Below are 24,494 nucleotides of genomic sequence, written 5' to 3' on the forward strand. Positions count from 1 at the left end.
ATAATATTATTTCTATTTTTTAATTATTATATATTTTCTTCGTCGCATTAAGATTATTTCATATATATTTAAAATTATAATAATTAAAGAGAAAAAATAATTTTTTTATTAAAATAAAAATTTATTATATATTAAAAATAATAAAAATAATAATATTTAGAATGTAAAATTGAAAAAACAAAGAATTAATTTATATTGTAAATTTCATATTTCATTATTTTAAATGGGTCACTCTAGAAGGAGTGAGTATATTTTTTGCAAAATTTCAAGTAATCCAAACTTACAGATATCACTCTATATGACACTAGTTTTATATTAATGGAAATACACCTATATAACATTGGAAAGTACAATTTATATACTATTTTATATTCTATTTGACCGTTTGAAGGATGAATCACGCAGAGGCAGAGACATATATCACGTGAAGTGGGGGTGACGAATCTATAGTAGTATTATTGAAACATCGAACTTATCCAAGAAAATACCTAACTCCTCACCATAGATGAGCTCCTTGCAAGTCCTCTCCACCACTACCATACATGCACCAAATCACCCAAATCATCATACAATCCATCTAACTCCATGGGATCTTCAATTCCTCCCATTTGAATACAATCAATTTGGTTATCTTTACCACCACCCTACCAACTTAGATGTATCTAACCAAATCGAGCACCTTAAAAACTCCTTCACCTCTACCTTACATTTACTCCATCCCCTCACCGGTCGTCTCAAAATCACACACCATGAAGATAACACTATCTCCTGTTCTATCAACTGCAACAACGACGGTGCACTCTTTGTTCATGCGGTGGCTGAAAATATCACCGTCGCTGATATTTTTAAAGTCGCTAAAGTTACTCCTATTCATCACTCGTTTTACGCAATGAATGGATTTAAAAACTACAATGGCACATCACAACCATTACTCGCTGTTCAAGTTACAGAGTTAGTCGATGGCATCTTCATTGGCTGTACTATCAACCATGTGACTGGTGATGGTAATTTGTTCGCCTATTTTATCAATTCTTGGGCGAGATTCTCGAAAGGTTGCGTTAAAATGTCCACACTTCCGATATTTGAACGGTGGTTTCCGAAAGGTATTGAATGTCCGATTCGATTTCCTTTTAAAATAGAACAACAAAGTAATCTTGAAGAAAAGAAACTCAACCCATCAGAGAGAATATTTCATTTCACAAAAGAGAATATTGCCAAACTGAAATTCAAAGCCAACTTAGAGGCTGGTACAACGAATATATCTTCTTTGCAAGCACTTTTCACTCACCTTTGGCGTTCTTTTATACGTTCCAAAGAACTTGACCCACAAACAGACGTTAAATTTGTGTTGGATATAGGTGTTAAAAAGAGATTGGTTCCTCAGTTGCCGGAGAATTATTATGGTGTTGCTGTGATAGAATGTGTGGTTTCCATGAAAGCCGGTGAGTTGTTGGGAGATGGCGGGCTTGGGAAAGGTGCATTGGAAATGAATAAGATAATTGCTTTGCACAATGATGAGAAGTTGAGAAGTGAGTATAAGAATTGGCTAACGAAACCGAGTTTTACTATTACGCGTGATGATGCGGGGAATGTTAATTCATTGGTCATTGGAAGTTCACCCTGGTTTGAGTTTTATGAGAGTGATTTTGGATGGGGAAAACCTGTGGGGGTTCGAAGTGGGTATGAGAGTAAAAGAAATGGAAAAGTTTATGTGTATGGATGTGTAGAAAAAGGTAACATGGAGCTTGAAGTGTGTCAACCTTATGAAATTTTGGTGGCAATGGGAAATGATCCTGAGTTTATGATGGAGCTTTCTTAGTTATGGTTAATAATGCTAGATCTTTGGTGTACCATTTTTGTTCAAATGGTTTTGATTTTGTATTTGTGTAACACATGAACAGTGAGGTTGAAGTCTTAGGCACTGTCAACAAAAAAAAACAGGAAACATGTCTTTCTCAGTTTTGTTTCTTTGCTTTCAACTAGATTCTGAATTGATTCATTCCGGTTCTTCCTTTTTCAGGTTCGTTTCTATTCTCTTTTTACTTTTACTGTTTTGATGTTCATCTTGAATTTGATGCTCATGGATGCCTTACCAATAATTTGAAGCATGTTCTGAGTTTCCCTTTTTTTCAATAAAAAAAGTTGTTAGCATGGTTTTAAATTTCGATTACCAATGCGGTTGTGATTGTGACTATTGCAGTTGTGTCTATTGTGATTGTTGAGATGGACGTTGTAGACGTTGCATAGTAAATTTATATTTATAACATAGATATCATCTATAAATTTTCATATATATTTTATTAACAATCCATAGTCATTTTGAATATTTCTGGACCTTTAAAAACATACCTTTAATTTAATTTATGATATAAATAGGAACATAGATAAAACAAGTAGTTTTTGAATTGTATAATCTCCGACGGCCTGATACGGTTCTTTGCGGGCTGACTTAGCCGTTGCGGTGTTATGATGCGGCTGTCGTGGCGTTATAATGTGGATGCAGACTCTACCGCAATCGCAATATTAGGGTCATATCACGTGATGCTGTCCGCAACTTAATATCATTGTTATGATTATGTATCATTACTATAACTCATAAATTGGGGTCTTGTTCTTTGATTTCTAATATGGTTAAAGAACATGGATAGGCATAGTTCCAATTTGTGATCTTGTTCAAAAAAGCTACTTGTGTTCCTTGGAAAACTCAGATCTGTGAGAAAGATTCTAACTAATGTATTTAGAATAATAGAAGTGTTTTAGTGTTTTGATTCTGAATGTCTATTCGAAATTTTGTTTGGTATAGACTATGATTAGAGCTATAGACTCTGTTGTTGTGCAAGTCTATGCATGTATGGGACCATATTTGTTACCAGGCCATTTTCTCATTGAGGGATAAGATTCTAATTATTGAAATGAGACGCAACAAAGTACAAAAGTGAAAGAGATTCAAAATTTAATCTTTTGGTTTTGGTCTCAGTAAAGTTTTTAAATTTATTGTTGTCCCAGAGTGAAATATATAGCAAATAAATATTTGATATTAAGATTTTTCACAATATAGGAAAGTAAATTGAATTTTGGGTTTTGTAATTTTGAGATTTGTTGAAAATATTTGAAGAAATTTAGACGTAATTGTCTGATGTAATTTTTAATGACAGCCGAACACATGATTTTAATTCATAGCAATTGTAATCCAATGCAATTGTTGAATCTACGGCATTAGTATTAATGCAGTGGCATTTGTAAATTGAAGTTGTGGAATGCAATTATAAATTGCAGTCGCAGAATATAATTTAAAACGATTGACATAAGATAATAAGATAAGATATGAAGAAGTACGAAAGATTTACTTGAAGATTCATAAATTAGTTTGAAGCATACAAAATAAATCTTTGATATAAATGTGTTTCTCTTTTTTTTTTTTGTGTTCTCATCTATAATAGGTGATCTCGAAAATCCAAAATTGTCCTTGCCTCAGCTTTTGACAAATTGTTCTTTTATGTAACTGATCTTTTTTTCATTTTGATTCCAAATCAACTGAATGAATAAACTTTTTTTATAGGTAAATCATTTAGTTTACATTTTTTTTCTCATCACATCAATTTTATTCACAAACCTATAAATTCAACGGGGTTTCACATTCAAGAAAGCAATCACAAGCATTAATCTCCGACTAAAGAATATCACAATTACTTAGTTTCATGTGGCTTCAATTTTATTATTAGTAAAACTGCTAGTATTAAACCAAGTGTGCTGTTTTGGCAGTTAAATACTAACAAGTTATGCAGACAGAGCACTGTGAATAAATACTTAATTATCTTAACTTAACTACATATTATCTCGAGTTTAAATGGTAACAACTCACACTTGAAACACATGTAGAAAGAAAGACTAAAACACTTGAAATCTAGCAAGTGTTTTTGGTGTTTATTTCTGTCTGACATGTGTCTCATCGATCTTTCTCTTTTGGTGGCGTGTCATCTTCAAACCTGATTCCCCTGGAAAATGAAAGTCCAGATTTCAAAATGAGTTTATTCACAAAGAGAACACAAGTCCTTAATTTTATTCTCCAATTGTGAAAATCAAGACACTTATTGTTTCTATATTTTAAGAATAGAGCAGAATGCTACTCTTCTTTCTTGCTAAAGAGATACTTACTTTCATGGAACAACTTATTAAATTTAGTATTTTTCTGTTGCACATTCTTGTTATGAGAACCTTTGTAGTGCACTTACTTAGGAGGCTTTGGAAAAGTTTCATTGTCCTGTTAACAAGATTCTGGAATTCTATACCAGAACATTGCTCAAATCTTAACAACAAAAAATACACACTGAAGGTTTAACTTTGGCCTTGTTAACTTGGATGTACCAATTATATCTCTCTAAAGGATAACTCACGTGCCCAACAAGCCACACACATCATTGTCTTTCAACACAATTGGATGATCACTTGGATCATTATGCAAGTTAGCATGCATGAAACTCTATACGTTTCTTTATTAGTAACTATAGATTTACTATAGATTTACAAACTAAAGTGACTAGTACTAAACAATGGGTAACTATTCAATTTGGGATTCAAGCTAATTTGCCTTGGTGGTCTCACGTACATGCGTCATCAAATTAGAGACATATTAATTAAATTAACTTTGATGTATTGTATTAAATATTGAAAACATGATAACACATATCATACCAAAAATATGTTCTCCAGTGGCTTTTTAATATGTAAGCACCAATAAAGAATACCATTTGAAGTGGTGGTTTTATGAATTCACCGGTAGCAGCAACAAATCTTTCAGAATGAATAAGATTGTTTCCTTTCAAAATGTACAATATCATGGTTCTAAGTTTCCATTATGGATCACTAGCATCAATGGAACTGCTACCTTAATATCACATGAAGAGTTTAAAAAAACTACAGCATCATAATCTTAACATTGCATAAAACAGGGGTATAGAGTGGTGAAATAAGTGAAAATTACCAAACGAACAAGGGGTATAATGTGACAGTAAGTTGTCCAGTGGGCATGTTTCCTGCCACAAACCAACAACCTAGGATCCCGGAGATATATATCAAAATGGCATTTCTAAAATATCTATGAAATATGGGAAGTTTATTGCGCTTAAGCTATTATGGATACGCTGAATCTCTGAAGATCAAAACCTCAAGGTTCAAGTGTCACTACGCCAAAAACTGGAATAGACAGCGCACCTTAGAGGGCGCTTTCTTAAAGAAGCGCACTCTAAAGTGAAGAGAAAAATAAGGAGGAATAGACAGCGCACTTTAGAGGGCGCTTTGGTAACAAAGTGCCCTCTAAAGTGAAGCAAAAAAATAATGAGGAAATGAAGGGACACCAATAGAGGGCGCGTTTATGAAAGCGTCCTCTAAGGGTACCTTTAGAGGGCACTTTTAAGAAAGCGCTCTCTAAGTCCATGTACAACAGCGCACTTTAGAGGGCGCTTTTGTAAAAAAGCGCCCTCTAAAGTGAAGCGAAAAAATAATGAGGAAATTGAGGGACACCAATAGAGGACGCGTTTATGGAAGCGCCCTCTAAGGGTACCCTTAGAGGGCGCTTTTTAAAAAAGCGCTCTCTAAGTCCATGTACATTTCCAGTTTATAAGGCGCTTATGGAAAGCCTTAGAGAGCGCTTTTAGAAGCGCCCTCTTAGGCCCCCTTTAGAGGGCGCTTTTTTTACACAAGCGCCCTCTAAGGTCCCCTTTATTAAACATTAAAATTATAACATATATACTGCATGTCTCTTTATTTTCCCTCTCTATTAGCTATTTCGTTTACGTAACTGGGTTTTCTCTCTACTGCGATTACTCTCTACTGCGATTACTCTCGTCCTCCGTTCGTTCTCCCTCCCTCACCGTCGTCGTCGCCGTCGCCTTTTTCTGCTGCTGCGTTCACGTTCACTGAGTTATCTGCGTCCACCGTCGCTGTTCACTTTCTTCTCCATCGTTACCATCACCTTGAAGGTATTTCTCTTCTCCATCGTTACCGTTCACTTTCTTCAGGTGTTTGATTAGGGCATTTTCTAAACTGAGTTTTACATTTTGTGCATTATGTTGATTAATGTTGTTTAGGGCAAACGAGCACTATATGGTGTTCATGAGCACCTTGTTGTAAGGTTTTTTATTTCTGATTGAAAACTGATGTCATTTGGAGTGTGTTGGAGCTTTTGCTTGGAAGTTTGATGATTATGGATGCAAGTTTGTTCATGTTCCAAACACCATAAGTTTGCATTGGTCTTTTGCATGCAGTAGGTGTGTGTGAGTTTGTATTCAATAATGATGAAAAAAAGAGAGAGTTTAGATTGTTGTAACATGAGAGAAATGGAAGGTATATGAATGTGTTTTTTGTGTAGCTTCACGAATATGGTCATTGTCTTACTTGGGTCTTATTGAATCATTTCTATATTACAGATAAAATGGCTAACCAAGACGATACCCATGACGCGAGTGGATCACGTAACAATGTTGAAAAAGAAATCAAACAAGGATTGACTGTTATGAAGTCAATCATTCGTGCAAGAGACAAGGGTGAAAAATTCGAAGTACATTGGAGTGCTGAAGACCAACTAATTGAGCCTAACGGTTCAATGTTGGCAAGTTACATTGGTTCCCTTGTTCGACAACATATTCCGATTACATGTGATAATTGGAGAAGTCCGGAATTGAAGGTTGGCAAAGAAAAAATATGGTCCGAGATACAGGTACTTACCATATATTATTATATGTTTTTTTTGTTGACTATTTGTTGACCATATATTGTTATAATATTACTTATAATAACACACTCCATTTGTATGTTTTTTAGAGATCCTTTCACATCGATGAAAGCCGGCAAAAATATTGTATTCAATTGGCCGGAAAAAGACTCCGGGGATTTCGATCCTTTTTGTCCAACAAATTTCTCAAGGATGAGGAAGGAAACTTTGTTGAAGCAGAACGGCCAATGAAGTATGCGGAGATTATTTCAGCCGAAGAATGGGATAACTTTGTCGCCAAATGAAGAAACGAAAAATTCCATGTAATGTCTATTAATTATGGTATTATACAATTGTTAAGTTACTTGGTTCTAATATGCCTTAAACTTTTTTATCCAGGAAGTAAGCGACAAAAATCGGAAAAGGGCATCAAAACCCGCGTATCCGTACAAAAAAGGGCGTACGGGATATGCACGATTACAACAAAGAATTGTGAGTATATTCAAATGCTATGAGCTTATACATTGTCACAATATGTTATAATTGATGATCTTATAATCTGATTCAATTTGTAGCTAACCGAGGAGAAAAGTGACGCAACATCTCTTCCGGAGCACGTATTGTGGAAGGCTGCTCGGGTTGGGAAGGATGGGGCTGTCGTTGAAGCGGTTCAAAATGTTTATGACGAATGTGTAAGTATATGAAACATTATTTCTTTAATTATATCGAAAATTTTGTTAGACATATAATTCATTTTTAATCTCCTCTAATAATATTTCAGGAGACTTTATCCCAAACCTTACCTTCAACCGAGGTCCAGGATTGCAGGAGCGTACTTAGTCGAGTACTAAATGTTCCTGAGTATTCCGGTCGTGTGAGAGGTAAGGGTTTTGGTGTGACTCCGTCGTCATTTTATAAAAAACCAAAAACAAAAAATCCTACCAACAAAGAGGTGATGGACACCTTGGCAGAGTTAAGGGCACAAGTACTCGAACTGCAAAAAGAGAATGCAAGGTATAGAGAGGAAAGGTGCGGCTCCGAGGCAAAAGATACTAGTGACCGAGCTAGTATCAATTGTCAACCGAAATTTCCCGAGGTAATTATATATGTTATTATGAAATTAAAATAGCACTGTTTTACTTGACACATATACACGTTAACAATAACATTTATTATTGGTTTAGGGCATTACACCTTGTCAGCTGTATCTATCGTCACCAACTTATCGCATGGTTGGCAAGGGAAAAGTGCACAACACTTCGGGTGAATTACTTTACCATAATCCCCTCCCGGTGGGATATATGAAAGTTTCGGTTGACCTTGTATTAGATACCGACGCGCTTCTACCATTACCTGACGTTGTTTCAGAGACAACGTTGATGCGAGAAGCAGTCGGATCCTTTGTTGGATGGCCGTCAGATCTAATTTTCCCAGATGCCGAGGTATATATGTTCTAAATGATTATGAATATTTAGTATTCACATTTCAATTCAGCTACAATTATGATATTTAATCAATCCTTATTACATGGTAATGTTAGACTCCTACAAGACCCACACATAAAGCTGGTAAAGGGATTTCAAGACGCATCGAGTCAGTTGCATCTCAAAAAGAGGTACAAATATATATACCCATTGAATTATATACGCAACGATTCTGTTGCATCACAAAAAGTCATGATTTAATTTATATGAATTTTTAGGTTCCCGGTCGAAAGTTGAAAAAAGCTGGTAACGATATTCCAACGACGTCCGGGACAAAATCTCAAATTATGATGCGTCTTGAGAAAATGGTGGAAGAGTCCGATATTATGCACGGCGCCATCCGTAGTGTAGATTTTGATGAAGGTGTTTTCGGATTTGCTCATTCCGAAATAATTGCAAAGGAGGACATGCAACAACTTTTTGAACACGAAGAATTGGGCATCACTGTCATTCATACATACATATGGTACTCCGATCAATCTATTATTTACTTACTTGAACAATTTATTTACACATTTCAATGAGTAGTCTAATGTTTATTATGTTTCTATTTAAGGTATATGTATGTAACATTGATGCGGGGAACTGAATTGTGTAACCGATTCAATTTTATTGCTGCTTCCCGTATCAACACAACTTTAATATCGAAAAATCCAACATCCGTAAAGAATGAACTAGTTGATAGATTCATGGCGGCCGGCGATAATACTACACCCAGTTTGTATTTTTTACCGTTTAATTCTGGCAACAGGTTAGATTTTCTTTCTAATAATTTCATTCTAATCTATGTATATCTTTTACGTAGAAAATTTTCATGCATCTAAATTTTTGTTTTATTTTACAGTGGTCACTGGGTGTTGGTTGCTATGGATCTTTCGAGACTAATGGTGTATTATCTCGATTCGTTATCGGGTGATTGGAGTAAATATCCGAGTATGAAGAAGACGGTTGACGCGTAAGTGAAATTCCCCTAAATATTCGTGTGTATTTGTATATTTAATTATGTCTGTCAGATTGATCTCAATATACGTTTTTATTTTGTTAGGGCAATACTAAAATTTAGATCGAAAAAGAATTACCGTAATAGGAAGGACATTACCTGGATCAGAGTTCAGGTATATATTAAGTATCTTATTTTTGCTTATAATAGTGTTTGTTTTTTTGCTTATAATAGTGTTTGTAAGAAATTAACTATATATATATTGTTTGTTTTTCTGTGTAGTGTCCTCAGCAAAACAATTCGGTCGATTGCGGATTTTTTGTATTGAGATTTATGAGAGATATCATTGCGTTGAATCGTATAGACATCCCAAAAATGGTATGGAATAATAACTTAGGGTTTATTTTAATATTATCGGATATTTCATCTAATTTGTTACTAAATCATGAATATGTTTTATTCTCTTAATTGTAGTACTTTGAGGAATACAAATCTTACTCAAGAGCTCATTTGGATGAAATGAAGGATGAATTGTGTCAATTCATTGTTGATCAAAGAATCATATAGCTAGGTTGTATATTGTTGTACATATATGTATGGAATGTTGTTGTTGTATGCTGTTGTTGTATATATGTTGTATATTGTTGTTGTACTTTTACTAAATCATGAATATGTTGTTGTATATTGTTGATCAAAGAATCATATATTAATGTTGTATATATGGAGGATTAATGTTGTATATAAATGGATTCATGTTGTATATATCAATGGATTAATGGTGTATAACATTGGATTAAAGGATGAAATCAATATGAATTTTACACTTTTGCAGCATGCGAACAGGTTACCAATTAAATATCCACTGTTTTTCAAACAATTTTTTTTAAAATAACTAACACTTTAGAGGGCGCTTTCTGTAGGAAGCGCCCTCTAAACACTTTACATTGACAACTTTAGAGGGCGCTTTGTCCAGAAAGCGCCCTCTAAACACTTTACATTGACAACTTTAGAGGGCGTTTTTTCCAGAAAGCGCCCTCTAAGGTGTCCCTTTATGGATCACTCCAGAGGGCGCTTTTTTCTGAAAGCGCACTATAATGTGGCCCTTAAAGGGCCACTTTAGACAGCGCTTTCTCCAGGAAAACAAAGCGCTGTCTTTACCTATGCCAACGCCACTTTAGAGGGCGCTTAAAAGCGCTGTTATAGGCCAAAATAAGCGCCCTCTTTTCCCTTATTTGGCGTAGTGTGTAAGATCAAGACTTCAAGTCAACATCAATCAATCATAGTTAGCAAAGTGGATTACTTCTCAAGCACATTAAGGGCCAACACTTGGTAAATACGATTCAAGTTGTACGAAACGAGCCTTAAGCAATAGGGAATGACGAGACTATTAGAAGTAATTCATATTTATTAGTTGTACTATTTTCTTAGCCCCTAAGTTTGTTAGAGGGTATTTTAGTATTTTATCCTATTCTAGTAACCCTAGTTTTAGCTTATAAATAGGGTGACAATCATTGTAACTTTTATCATGTTTTGTAGCCGTCATTCTCTTAATAGAATATTTCCGTTCATCATTTATTCTACCTTTGCACCAATAATTGGTATCAGAGCAAAACAAGACTTGGAAGCTGACAGAACTTTCAAAAGACAAGAAAGCCATCAGCGTCAGATGGGTTTTCAAGCAGAAGTTAAAGACAGATGGTTCAATTGGCAAACATAAAGCAAGGTTGGTAGCCAGAGGATTTCTACAGAAACCTGGGCTGGATTACTCTGAAGTGTTTTCACCTGTAGCAAGACATGAAACAATCAGAATGGTGATTGCAATAGCTGCTAACAGGAATTGGCCTCTGATACATTTAGATGTAAAATCTGCATTTCTGAACGGTCCATTAGAAGAAGAAGTTTACGTGTCACAACCTCCTGGATTTGTGAAAAAGAATCAGGAAGGGATGGTGTACAGATTATACAAAGCTCTATATGGATTGAAACAAACGCCCAGAGCTTGGAATCAGAAGATTGATTCATTTTTCAAGAAGCCAGGCTTTCAGAAATGTGAGATGGAGTACGGTGTCTATGTTCAACATACTTCTGAAGGAAATATGACTCTGGTATGTTTATATGTTGATGATATACTGCTGACTGGAAGTTCTGAACAGGAGATAGCCAAGTTCAAGAAAGTTCTGATGAATGAATTCGAAATGACTGATCTAGGCAAAATGACATACTTTCTAGGGATGGAGTTCAGATACTCTGAGAAAGGTATTATTTTGCATCAGCTCAAGTATGAATTAGAACTTCTGAAGAGATTTAATCTGAAGAATTGTAAGATTGTTGTCACACCTTCTGATACAAATCAGAAACTGGATTCTGACTCTGATGGAAAGGATGTGGACGCTACAACCTTCAAACAGTTGGTTGGTTCTCTGAGGTATTTGTTCAATACCAGACCTGATATTTGCTATTCAGTTGGGATGGTTAGTAGGTTCATGAGTAAACCTAAGTGGTCCCATTACCAAGCTGCTGTAAGGATTCTGAGGTATATCAATGGAACTCTGAAGTATGGAGTATTATTTCCTTCTAGAAGAAAGGATGAGTAAGAACTTCTGAGTTATTCAGATTCTGATTGGTGTGGAGACAGAGTTGACAAAAGAATTACGTTTGGGTACTTATTCAAATTTCTGGGAGGTCCCATTTCTTGGTGTTCCAAGAAGCAACCTGTTGTGGCGTTGTCAACTTATGAAGCTGAATACATTGCAGGTGCTGTTATTGCATGCCAAGCTGTGTGGATTCTGAATCTATTGCAGGATCTGAAGATTAAAGTAAACAAACCTCTGAAGCTGATGATTGACAACAAGTGTGCAATCAATCTTGCCAGAAACCCAGTGTTGCATGGGAGAAGCAAGCACATTGAGACCAAGTATCATTTTCTGAGACATCAAGTTTAGAGGGGAGTGTTAGAAGTTGTACACTGCAGCACTCAAAAACAGTTGGCAGATGTTCTGACGAAAGCTATCAAGACTGATCAATTTCTCAGGTTAAGGGATGGAATTGGTGTTACAAGTTTTGATGGAATATGAATTAAGGGATGGTATTAGAAGTAATTCATATTTATTAGTTGTACTATTTTCTTAGCCCCTAAGTTTGTTAGAGGGTATTTTAGTATTTTATCGTATTCTAGTAACCCTAGTTTTAGCTTATAAATAGGGTGGCAATCATTGTAACTTTTATCATGTTTTGTAGCCGTCATTCTCTTAATAGAATATTTCCGTTCATCATTTATTCTACCTTTGCACCAACAGAGACAAAGTCTCTCCTATCCTCGTCTAGAGAGACTTTGCGTATGGGGCGTAGGTCCCAATTATTCAAAGCGTTCGCCTTTATTCATAGACTTTAGTATAATACGAATCGATTAAACTACCAAGTCTTCTTCATACAAAATCAACATCAACACAAGGATCAACAATGAAGATTCTTCACCAACAACTTGTCAGTTAAGAGAAGTATCATGCGAAAAGAGCCTTAAGTAATAAGGAATGACGAGACGGAGTCTCTCCTATCCTCGTCTAGAACGACTTTGCATATGGGGCATAGACCCCAAATATTCAAAGCGTTCGCCATTATTTGTAGACTTTAGGGTGATTCCTATCAATCGACTGTCAAGTCTCTCTTACTTCATCTCTCATTCTAATCATTTCAATTCACTCATTCTTTTGCCTCCCTAATCACTTTGTTTTCAGCCTTAGTAGACTGAACTACGAAAGCTCTGATTTTCTTATTGCATTATAAGGATACATAGGCAGGAGAATCCAGTTTCTTCACGAGCTACCTTATCTATTCCTATCTTATTTATCAATCTATCCTATTTTATCGATCAATATTTCAACACCCCAATAGTGGATCATCTTTTTCTATTAGCAACTTGTGGTTGTACACCCTCTTCTAATCTAACCTTCTTTGCCTTGTGAGGTGTTAAACCTTGGATATTTGATTTTGATCTTTGCCTTGAGAGTCGTAGACTCTGGCACCTAACTTTCTTTGCCTTGTGAGGTGCTAAACCTTGGCTATTCGATTTTGATCTTTGCCTTGAGAGTCGTGGACTCTGGCAGTTGACTTTCTTTGCCTTGTAAGGTGTTAAACCTTGGCTATTCGATTTTGATCTTTGCCTTGAGAGTCGTAGACTCTGGCATCTAACTCTCTTTGCCTTGTGAGGTGTTAAACCTTGGCTCTTCGATTTTGATCTTCGCCTTGAGAGTCATAGACTCTGGCATCTAACTTTCTTTGCCTTGTGAGGCGTTAAACCTTGGCTATTCATTTCTGTTCTTCGCCTTGAGAGTCATAGACTATGACATCTAACTCTCTTTGCCTCTTGAGGTGTTAAACCTTGGCTATTCAATTTGGTCTTCGCCTTGAGAGTCATGGACTCTGGAACATGTTCTCTTTTACCTTGTGAGGTGTTATACCTTGGTTCTTATATTGTGTAACTACTACTTACCTAGAAGCACTAAGCACATTGTAGCGGTAAATTCATGACCATTAAGCTATGGATAAACTTAATGTCAATAAAACCAGAGTCGCCACCGCACTTTTATTTTTTTCAAGGGAAAAGGGAAAAGTACGAACAAAACCCAAAGATAAGAAGTTTTCAAATCAAAACTAATAAAATTCTAGAGATTACAGGTAAGGGGGTTGGTTACACAGAGGGAGGGTGTTAGCACCAAAAGTGTCCTAGGTACTCCTAGGGAGCCCTTTTTTATGTGTGTATGTGTTTTGGTATAAAAATGATGTTTTCAATAAATAGAGTGTGAGGATGAGAAAATAATTCATTAATTATATTTTTGTGTTTGGCAAGATCTTTAGACTTGTGCCTACGTACCAACATAAAAATAAGGGATCAAAACCTCGTAGTTCGTGGTATCAATTTCAAAGTGAGTGAGTTGCTTTTAACAAACATTTAAGTTTAAAGGAGGCATAAAAATGCCTAAAAGAGTTTGAATGAGTGTTAGTTCTTTTTGTCTTTTGAAATTTTAAGTCAATATGATTAGATTTATTCACAAGTTTAATTTAAGAAAAGAGTTTAAAATGCAATGGCATAAGGCCAAAGTTTCTAATTTGCAATAAAATCTAAGTTTAGAAATCACAAGTAAATAAGGTTTTTAAAAAGAGGGGGAGATTTGAAATTTAAGAAGTGGGAGGAGATGAAGAGACTAATCCTAAGCAACAATTTAAAAGTTAATAGTTGAAAAGATCTGACCAATGGGATGTAATCCAATCGACAAGAATGTCATATAGAAACCCACTTTTCCCTTTGGATTTTAGGATCAAGAAATATCAATATACAAATAGCAAGATGAAGAGCAAGACATCAAATAAAGATAACCACATCCAAGCTAGCAACTCATAGTCTTCTTCTTAAGCTCCCATGTATTAGATGACATACTCCTTGAATGACTCAGAATAAGGCATTAGACACAGGTTTAAAGTAACATTTGCATCAAGACCATGTAGCAGATGAACTCAGAGGGATCTCAATACTTGCATCAGATGAAAGTTCAATTCACAATGACTTGGTTTCATAAAAGTTGACATTGGTCAAGTCCTTTTGCATAGGGAGTGTTGTCTAATTCTAAGTCCAAGGCTCAGATCAAATCCAACAGTGCACACAAACATTTTTTAAGAGTTTTGGTTGTTTATTATGTACTTTAAGGTCCTAAGACCACAAAAACAAACAAAAATATAAAACAAGTATATACAAACACAATATATGGCTCAAGAGAGCAAAGTGAAAATGACATAAACATAAACAAGTCAAATGATATGTATAATAAAAAATGATAAATGGCTTGAATTTAAAGTGCATAAACATAAATGACTTGAAATTAAAAGTTAGTCAAATGTTAGTTTATTAAGAGTTAGTGGAGTTTTGCTTTTTTATTGTTTAAGTCATTCTTTGGAGAACACTCAATCCTCTATTCACAAGCATGGATTCTTGAACCAAGACATCTTCCATAGGAAGGAAAAAAGCCAAGTTTCCATACAATACCATGAAAGGGGGGAGACTTACAATCTCACTTACTAGAATGCTATGCCTTTGGGTCAAAATTTAGCGCCATGTTAAACAATCGTAATTGGACTTATGTAGAAGTCACAACTATCTGAGGCCGGACAATAATTTTTTTGGTGTTAATGCATGTTAGAGATATGGTATGATGAATCATACTCCTAAAACATACCACACACAAAAAGAAAATGATCAAAAGGGTGAACCTAATCTCATCTAATACTTGTATTGGTTTATGAACCAACTAGCCTTAGGATATTGAGATGTCATTGGCCAATGAGAGGAGTGGGATAGAAAGGATTGAAGATGAAGAGGGAAGGGAAATGAGACAAACACAAATTGATCATGGAAGGAAATTTATCAAATTAAAATCATTAATTCATTTTGGGAGATGAAATGTACATTTCATTAATCCCCTAAATCCAATAATTTTAATCCAATAAAAATCAAATCAACCTTGACCAAGGCGCAAACACAATAGTCAAACTCCATAAGTCAATAAAAATAGCTCAACACAATTTATTTTCAATTAAACAAAATTAAAAATCAATTAAAAGTGCATTAAATTAAATTATGTTTGACCAAAAACCTAAAACCTCTTCAAAACACCAAATAAATGGCCAAGAGATTTATCATAGGTCAAACAAGGTCAAAGGACCTTGGAGAAATTTTTTCACTATTTTTGAAAAGTCAGAAGTATTTTTAAACAATTAAAAATATGCACAAAAACAAATAAATCATGAAAAATATTAATATTGATCGAAAAAATAATTTTAATTCAGAAAATGAAAGAGAAAAATATTTGAATTTTTTTGGTGAAAGTCCCATATTTTTTGATCAATATTAAAATTAATATGAATTAATAAAAATAAAGCAAATAAAATGTAAATTTAGAAATTACAAAATACGTGGGCCATCTGATCTCCCTCATTTATTGAGGTGGCAAATCAAATGGTCCAAAGTGTGCGTTCCATGTGGTCATCAATCAACTGCGCAGCACGCGTGGTAATCACAACCAACGCTCAAGATTAGAACAAATTGAATGGATCCTGTGGTTGGGAAGCTTGCCAACACATCGCCGGAGCCAGAGCTCCGGTCTTCTTCTCCGATGGACCTCACCGGACCGGTCCACCTTCAACCATCACCAAAATGAAAAAGCAAGACATGGATTTAAAGAAAAAATGCTCAGGAGCTCGAATCTGGCCTCAATTTTGTCCAACTCCAAGTATATAAGAAGATACAGGGAGTTGAATTTTGAGGATCATGATCTGAGTTGCTTCGATTTGACCTTAAAGCAACTCAATCTTGTTGCCTACATTGGTAAGACTTCAGACAACCAAAAATCAACAAGAATAGTGGAGAAATAAGAGAGAATCGAAGAGTGGAAGTTTCTAAAAAATCACCTTCGAGTTGATCCAATTTGACTTGATCTTGATCTGGATTTGATTGCTTTCTCCTCCTCTTGCTTGCAGAAACCAAATAAACTGAAAATGGAAGTGAATTTCTGGAGTTTGAACTTCCAAACAGATGGTGAAGTTCAAGCTCGATTTTAAAGAAATCTCAGAAAATTCTATGGCAGTGAGGGTTTGCAGAGGTCTAGCAAAGCTTGGGCAAGGTGTTGATGATGAATCTGAAGCCTTAAGCTTGTTTAAATAGGCATTGTGTTTGATATTTGCACCACTCAAAAATTTGGCAAAAACAATAGTAATTCACTTGCATGGGTGCATGGGCAATCATTTGGGCCTTGAGAGTGATGTAATCCAACTCCAAATCGTGCACAAAGTCTACCTAACTCATAATGTGCAAGCTTGCAAAAGCAAATGATCATTTGAAGTTCAAACTTGCCAAAACACTTCCCATAATGAAGCCATGCGCAAGTCCTTTAATCTTGGTCCAAATGAGATGATCCTGGATGTTTTGGAAATGTGAGATCAAGGGGAACAACTTTCGTGTTGAACACTTTTTCATTTGAAGTTTGGATCATGATGAATTTTGAGGTGGAAGTTTGGGAAATCAAACATATTTGAAAAATTTCTAAGTCCCAAGTCAAATGTTCACTTCTTCCACCTTGAATAACTTTTTCTATGGGCTTTAAATGAGAAAAGATCCTTCATCAAAGTTGTAGCTATTTCAAAAATCTTCAATTTGGTCACTGTAGCGGGGTATTCGTTACCATTAGAGATATTGACTAAATCTAAGGTAAATCATACAAAGTCGAGTCGCCACCGCACTTCTATTTATCCAAAGGAATGGTTAGAAAGCGAACAAAAACCTAAAAGTTTTATCGAATAAAAAACTAGTAAAAATGTCAGAGATCTGGGTAAGGGGGTTGGTTATGTAATGGGAAGGTGTTAGGCACCCCAAACATCCTAGGTACTCCTAGGGAGCCCTTTTCACATTTGTTGTAAGGTTGGTATTTTTGTGAAAATTTTGTTTGTGCAAACATGATTGAAGAGATGAGAAGAGAATATACAAGTTAATTACATTGATGTTTGGATGGATGAACCCATTGCCTACGTACCATCTTAAAAAAGATCAGGATCAAAACCTCGTAGTTCGGGGTAAAAATCTCAAAATGAGTTGGTGAATTGATTGGTCCAAAAGCCTTAAGGTCTTTTGTTATCCAAGGGAGAAAACTCAACCTAAAACCATAAATCCACCATGTGAGGATAGCTTCAACATGCTAGTGAGGGGTTAACCCTATAATAAGCATGGAAGACTTATTGTCCATCACTAAGGATATAGGTGAGTAGTACATCTACCTCAAGGATAACTCAAACCTAATAGCTAAAGGTTATGAAAAAATTTGATTAAGAAAGTGGCCATTGAAACCACAAAAAGACATTTGAATGGGTTGTATTTACCAATGAAAAGTATTTACAAAATGGTCAAAGTTGGCTTAGAAGTTCAATTCAAAATAAGTATTAAGAAAGGAAAGTTTGAAAATCAAAAGCATAAGGCTTAGGTTTCTAATTTTGAAAACAAGTGTTAAATGTTTGCACAAAAGTTTTGGCTTGGGTTAGAGTGGAGAAAAGAAGAAGGATGGCTAATGTCCTAAACATACAAGAGGTGAGGTATAAAGAATAAAACCACAATGGAGTTCCTCTCTTGAGATCATATTGATGATCCAAGTAGCTCCCATCCTTAGGAATAAGCAATCACATAAGCATAAACTCAAGAAATCAACAATCAAATGAACTCTTGGAAGATCCCTCTCTCTTAGAAGCTCATGGCAATGGTTCCTCAATTTGGCTCAATGTTGGAATCCCTAGCACAAAAACACACACATCAAAAGGTTCTATAAAACAAATGAGGAATGGACAAGAGGAAGTTTAGAATATGGTCCTTTCAATGTTCATCTTCAAGCTTTAAGCATTCTAAAGGCATGAGGCCTAGTTGCTCTTTGATATTTAAGCACTCTAAAGGCATGAGGCCTAGTTGCTCTTCAAACTCCATTAGCTTGGGTAAAGGTCCTAAAGTCTAAGTCCATTTTGTCGAATTCTTTGCATTTGGTCAACAACAATTAAACAAACAGAAGCACAAAAGACATATACACAATTATGTGCTCAAGTGAGCAAAAGGCAAATTGCATTAACATAAACATGTGCTCAAGTGAGCAAAGGAAAAAGCAAATGGATAATATGCACATGAATAGTAAATTGCATAAATGTAAAGTGTAAAAGTAAAGGTTAATGGTTAATGGTTAGTGTTAGTAGTTAGTGTGCCATAAGGAAAATTTAGCGCTATGTTAAGCAATCGTAATTGGACTTATGTAGAAGTCACAACTATCTGAGGCCGGTCAATAATAATGTAGGAAAACAACACAAGTTAGAAGTCTTGATTAGCGAACCAAGTTCCAACAACTTGCCATGCCAAAAGAAGAAGAGAATTGATCTTGTATTGGTTTAAGTCCTTTGCATGATTTAGGAAGCAACCTATCCTTAATGCAAAGTCATTCACTTGATCATATGATCAAGATGAATTAGATTTGAATCAAGGAAGATTAAACCTCCCTAATCAATACCAACTTATCAACCTTCAACTCATTGATCAAAAAGAAAAAAAAGAAGAAGAAGAAGATGAATAATGGAAAAGGAAATGGAAAGAATAAAGTGCATTAAATGAAATAAAATGTACCAATCAACAAGTGTTGACCAATGACATTGAGGATCATGGTCAAACAATCAAAAACAGAAGTGAGATGAAGATAGGAAGTCAAGAAATGAACAAAATATTTTTGGCATTTTTTTATATTTGAAAATAAAATTGAATTAAAATATTAAAGAAAGGTCAAACTTCAAAATCACTTCAAATCAACTTTGAAAAGTCCAAGTGATTTATCCTAAGCTCAACAAGGTCAAACAAAGTTTGACAAAAAAAATCAGCATTTTTAAAAGTCAGAAACTATTTTTAATTAATTCAAAATGAATAAAAATAACATAATTGAACTAAAATCTCAAACAAATATCAAATCAATTAAAAAATTGATTAGAATATTTTTCATAGACCCATCATCATTCAAATAGGTTAGGAAAATATTTTTGTATTTTTTGAATATTGAAAACTATTTAAAATGAATTAAAAATAACCAGAAAAGAGAGAATTCACAAAAAATATCAAATGACAAGATAAAAAATATTAAAAATCATTTTTAGAAACTAGAATTTAAATGGAGAATAATGCAATTGGTCCCATATTTTTTGGAATTAAAATGAAGAAGTTATGAATTTTTGAAAATAAAGGAAATAAAAGAAATAAAATCAGAAATTAAAAAAAGAGAAAAAACCAGGAGCGTCTGATCAAGCCTCATTAATTGACGTGGCTGATCAAACGCTCCACATGCGCGCGCTCATGGTGGTCTCCAGTCAAACGCGTCACACAAGGCATTATTAAAAGTCATAAGATCCAAAGGCTGGGATACAAACTGGAGATCAGATCCAAGGGCTCACAATCGATCTGGCAAAGAGACGGTGGCCAGCGCCACCGTCTTCTCCGGTGAGGCTCAAAAATTGCAGAAATGCAAATGTCCACCAAAATGGGCGATCTAAGTACCGTTCGAAAGAGGAAGTGATGTACATCACTCCTGTACCACTCACTTCCACTCTAGATTCCTATAAATGGAGAAATCAGAGATGGAAGCATGATGGTGTTCATCATGAACTTGCTTGATTTCAAAAATTAAACACACAGCAATGATGCCTCTATAGAGAGGACTTCAGACAACACAATATCCAGTTCAAAAGGTCAAGGAATAAGGAGTTTCGAAGAAAAAACCAGTTGAAGTAAACCTTTGAATTGTGAAGATCTGAGCTCCTTTCCTTGGTTCCTTTGGCAAAACAGAAGTTCAATGGATCGTATGATGGAGGTCTAGGAACTTTAGATCTAAAGATTCAACCAAATTCAGTTGAATTTTAGATCTGAAAAATTGAAGAAAATGTGAACTAGTTCCTTTAGGTATGGCTAGGTTTTGATTTCTGTAGCATTTCATATTGATTCAGGGGTCCTTTTGGAAGTGAGCAATGCCTTCTATTTATAGATGGAGTTGATGCAAAGCAAGGTGAATTTCGTGTGCATGAAAATTGAAGCCTCCATGCATGGGCCTGTACATGCGCATGGAGGGCCCAAAAGCCAATGCAAATGGATGCTGAAATGATTTGGAGAAGGTTTGGACGTGTGGTTTGCACTCCAATTGCTTGCATATGAAGTTTCACCATGAAAAGCATAATTGGTCATAAAACTTCACCTCTTCGAAAATGCCACTTGAAAAATTGAAACATAGGCATGTGGGTAATGGTTGGAAAGGTCTTAACATGAGGAACAAATGTTATGTTGGCCAAAAACTCATTTGAAGTGTGGAAATTTATGAAAACAGGCCATGAAGTTCATAGTGCAAAACATGCCCTTTGAAATTTTTGCCAAATTGGACCAACTTCAAGCCCTTATGTTTTGATGATGCAAGCCCCAAATGGAAAAACCTCCAACATCAAAGTTGTATATCTTTTCAAGACAATTAAAATGGACTTAAAGTTTGCATCATTTGTATTTTTTATGAAGGAGTTATGAGCATTTGAAGTTGGACTTTTTTGCCTTTCAATGCATTTGGTCCAAAGTGACCTATAATGTTTTGCATTATCACATGTATAAACTTTGAGATTTTTAAATTTTGTTCAACATAACATTTAAATTAGACACAATAAGCTTTCCAATGCATTTGATACCACCTCAAAATCATAAAAAATTAATGAGTTATGTTCTTGGGAAGTTGACCCAAAATTAGGGTTTCAGTCAAAATGACCTATAATGTCTTGGAATGGGAGATGACCTTCCAAGCTTCAAATAATTTTTTTGATGAACATGAAATTTGTTCATATTGTCCTTAATAACATTTTTTCTTTTGGGATCATCTCCATTTGACCAACACATAAAAAGTTAGGTCTCAGTGCACTTCAAAATAGTCAGATGAATTGACTGATCAACTTCTCAAGTCCACAACTCATATCTTGATGAATTGATGATTGAGGACACTCAAATAAGTTCAAATATGCATGAAATGATGAATTAAAGGACTTCCCTTGATTGTATTTGACCATGGGCTGAGGTTGCTTCATTAGCAAGGCATTATGGATGATCAGATGAATTAGGGTTTCCTTGAGGAACAAACCTCAAACCCTTTGACTTGATTTGATCAAAATGATGAATTTAGATACTTGGGAGGAATATTTTATGGATGAGAGATTGGGGAACCATTTCCATGCTTGCCTTCATCTTCTCTTGGCCATATCTTTGCACCTATGATCTCCTAGGAACTTCTTGACCTTGTGATTGCTCAAGCTACAAACAAAAGATGTTAGTGACATATTTTTGTGCTTTTGGTTAGTGAATAAAGATGAGAAAAGAAATAATATACAACTCAAGCATGCTTGGTGATCTTAAACCACTCACAATAAGTCCCTCCCAAAGGCAAAGGAAACCAAGATGCTTATGATCCTTGAGGCTTTGCAAATGCAATGTTATGATGCCATGAGGGATATTAGGGCCAAAATTGGGGTCTTACTGTAACACCCCAAATATTGTTAGAGTAATTTAAATATTATTTAATATGATTATTGGAAGGTAAAAGGAATTATTAAATAATATCGGGAATTATTATTATTATTATTATTATTATAGGTGTTAATTATTTTAATAATAATTAAATAATAAAATAAATGGAATATGAAGAGTGGAAGGGTAAAAGTGGAAATTTGATAAGAGGCCAAAGGGAGAACTCAGAGTGTTTTCACGTATTTTTGCCTCAGAGTCAGAGAAAGGGGGAAACGCTGAAGAGGAAGAGAAGGAAGAGGAAAAGGCCAAAGATTACTCGGAGCTTCCTTCAATCCAAAGAGGTAAGGGGTCTGAACCTTATTAAATAATAATATGCTGAAAATGGTGAAATATTATGTGAAGGAAATTGAGATTTTAATCGAAGGAATTCGTAGAAATTATAGGCAATGATGTTAGGATTTGTGAAATCGAATAGGAGACTAATTGTATTAGATGATATGAGTGATTTTGTGTGAAATTTGGACTGTGGAGTGATGAATTTGGATAGATCTCGTAGCAGAGAAAGCCATTGCAGATCTGGAAATCTGGTTTCTGGTCATACGCGTATGGCACTAGGCAATACGCGTATGAGATGGCTGGTACGCGTATGGCACTAGGCAATACGCGTATGGATGAGGAAGATGATGTCTTGAACGTGTTTTGGTCTCTGTTGGTACGCGTATGGGAATGTGATACGCGTAGCATACACGTATGGACATGGGCAATACGCGTATGGAATTGGTCAGGCGTGGGCAATACGCGTATGGGCATAGGCAATACGCGTATGGGCAGAATTGTGGTCTTTCCTGGACTGTTGTTGAGCAGTTTTTATTGTTTCGGCTGAGCGAGGTAACTTAGCTGATGCATGGTATACGAGGGATCATTTCCCGTTGCTTTGAGTGGTATAGATATTAGTAGAGTGTGATAATACTGTGTTTGATTATGTGGCATGAATGATATGCTTTTGTGATAGAATGTGTTAATGATGATGATAACATGACTATATGATGCTGTTGTTGCTATGTTGATTATGATGCATGCTTGGTGTGCATGCATTCATGAAAGGCCGATGCCTAGTGATGAACGGACTGAGTTCCAATGATGTTGTTGACTCCGGGCTTGTTGAGAGGCTTGGTTCCTTACGGGGAACTCGGATTCTATGGTGATGAATCTGGGAGTGGTGATCCTGTAGTTGGTCACAAAATGGGTATACCGAGTCGTGTTGAGTCATGCATGGGTGTGTGCATTGCATTTGATGTGTTGTGTTGTTGATGTTCATGAGTTTATGGATTATGATGATTATGATGAATTGTGTTGGCATATGTGAAATATATTTATGTTTATATTTCTGTCGTTATATTATTATTTAATAATGTAATTCTCACCCCTTCTGCATGTGTTTATGTTCATCTATGATGAGCAATGTGCAGATAAAGTGGAGTAGCTATTGTTGAGGTTCGAAGAATAAGTGTAGAGTTATTCTACAGAGTCGAGTCAAATGCTCTGGTCATGTGACACCGGGGATTATGGGATTCGATAGCTAAATTATTATTATTATTATTTACGTTGCTTATGACGACTAATTTGTTGAGATAATGTTGAAACATTTCTATAATATTTATGTTGTTGTCCGCTGCGAAGTTTTAATAAAATAAATAAAATGATTTATGTTGTGATGCGATAAGTGTTATGTTTTAAGAAATGTAAACTCTTCTACATGTTGTACTCTGATAATCTATTTAAATATGTCGTTTGGGGTAGAAGGGTGTTACATTAGTGGTATCAGAGCATGGTCAGTCCAGTCGAGTCATGATGTGATGTTTTCCCTGATGATCGATTAGTGTAAATGACACTGTCGATATTTAACGGTTGTGGTGGTGTTGTGCAGAGTATGGCTGGAGAAAATGACCGTGTGATTGCTGAGGCTTTGGCTGTTATGGCGCAGGCTATGCAGGCGCAGCAGAATCCGCCGGTCGACGAGTTTAAGAATTTAGGAAGGTTTCTGAAGAATAACCCTCCTACATTCAAGGGGCGCTATGATCCAGATGGTGCTCAGATTTGGCTGAAGGAAATTGAGAAGATTTTCCGGGTGATGACGTGTACTGAAGCACAGAAGGTGCAGTTTGGTACGCATATGTTATCTGAAGAGGCTGAAAACTGGTGGGATAACACTCGCCAGAGAATTGTAGTACCAGGTGCTGAGATGACTTGGGAAAGGTTCAA

The 24,494-nt window shown here is 35.5% G+C and overlaps 2 protein-coding genes across 2 annotated transcripts; both read left to right on the plus strand.

The window, feature by feature from the left end:
• Positions 1 to 382: 382 nt before the first annotated feature.
• Positions 383 to 1,999, plus strand: LOC127075661 (uncharacterized acetyltransferase At3g50280). Its single transcript, XM_051017110.1, has one exon. It carries the CDS (start codon positions 506 to 508, stop codon positions 1,817 to 1,819), a length of 1,314 nt encoding a protein of 437 aa, XP_050873067.1. The 5' UTR covers positions 383 to 505; the 3' UTR covers positions 1,820 to 1,999.
• Positions 2,000 to 2,512: 513 nt separating this feature from the next.
• On the plus strand, positions 2,513 to 9,748 carry LOC127075662 (uncharacterized). Its single transcript, XM_051017111.1, has 14 exons — positions 2,513 to 5,978; positions 6,426 to 6,715; positions 6,820 to 7,032; positions 7,109 to 7,201; positions 7,285 to 7,401; positions 7,491 to 7,805; positions 7,894 to 8,151; positions 8,250 to 8,324; positions 8,412 to 8,659; positions 8,750 to 8,944; positions 9,038 to 9,148; positions 9,239 to 9,308; positions 9,416 to 9,511; positions 9,608 to 9,748. The coding sequence occupies exons 6-14, from the start codon at positions 7,665 to 7,667 to the stop codon at positions 9,698 to 9,700; spliced, it is 1,287 nt and encodes a 428-aa protein (XP_050873068.1). The 5' UTR covers positions 2,513 to 5,978; positions 6,426 to 6,715; positions 6,820 to 7,032; positions 7,109 to 7,201; positions 7,285 to 7,401; positions 7,491 to 7,664; the 3' UTR covers positions 9,701 to 9,748.
• Positions 9,749 to 24,494: the final 14,746 nt, after the last annotated feature.

This window comes from Lathyrus oleraceus, chromosome 4 (assembly GCF_024323335.1).
Source record: "Lathyrus oleraceus cultivar Zhongwan6 chromosome 4, CAAS_Psat_ZW6_1.0, whole genome shotgun sequence".
NCBI classification, from domain to species: domain Eukaryota; kingdom Viridiplantae; phylum Streptophyta; class Magnoliopsida; order Fabales; family Fabaceae; genus Lathyrus; species Lathyrus oleraceus.

Excerpts from the sequence above, each read along its gene's own strand:
- LOC127075661 (XM_051017110.1), top strand. The coding sequence starts at position 506 with ATGAGCTCCTTGCAAGTCCTCTCCACCACTACCATACATGCACCAAAT.
- LOC127075662 (XM_051017111.1), top strand. The coding sequence starts at position 7,665 with ATGGACACCTTGGCAGAGTTAAGGGCACAAGTACTCGAACTGCAAAAA. Across the intron at positions 8,660-8,749 it reads GTCATTCATACATACATATG|GTATATGTATGTAACATTGA; the intron begins GTACTCCGATCA and ends TTTCTATTTAAG. Across the intron at positions 9,309-9,415 it reads TTACCTGGATCAGAGTTCAG|TGTCCTCAGCAAAACAATTC; the intron begins GTATATATTAAG and ends TTTTCTGTGTAG.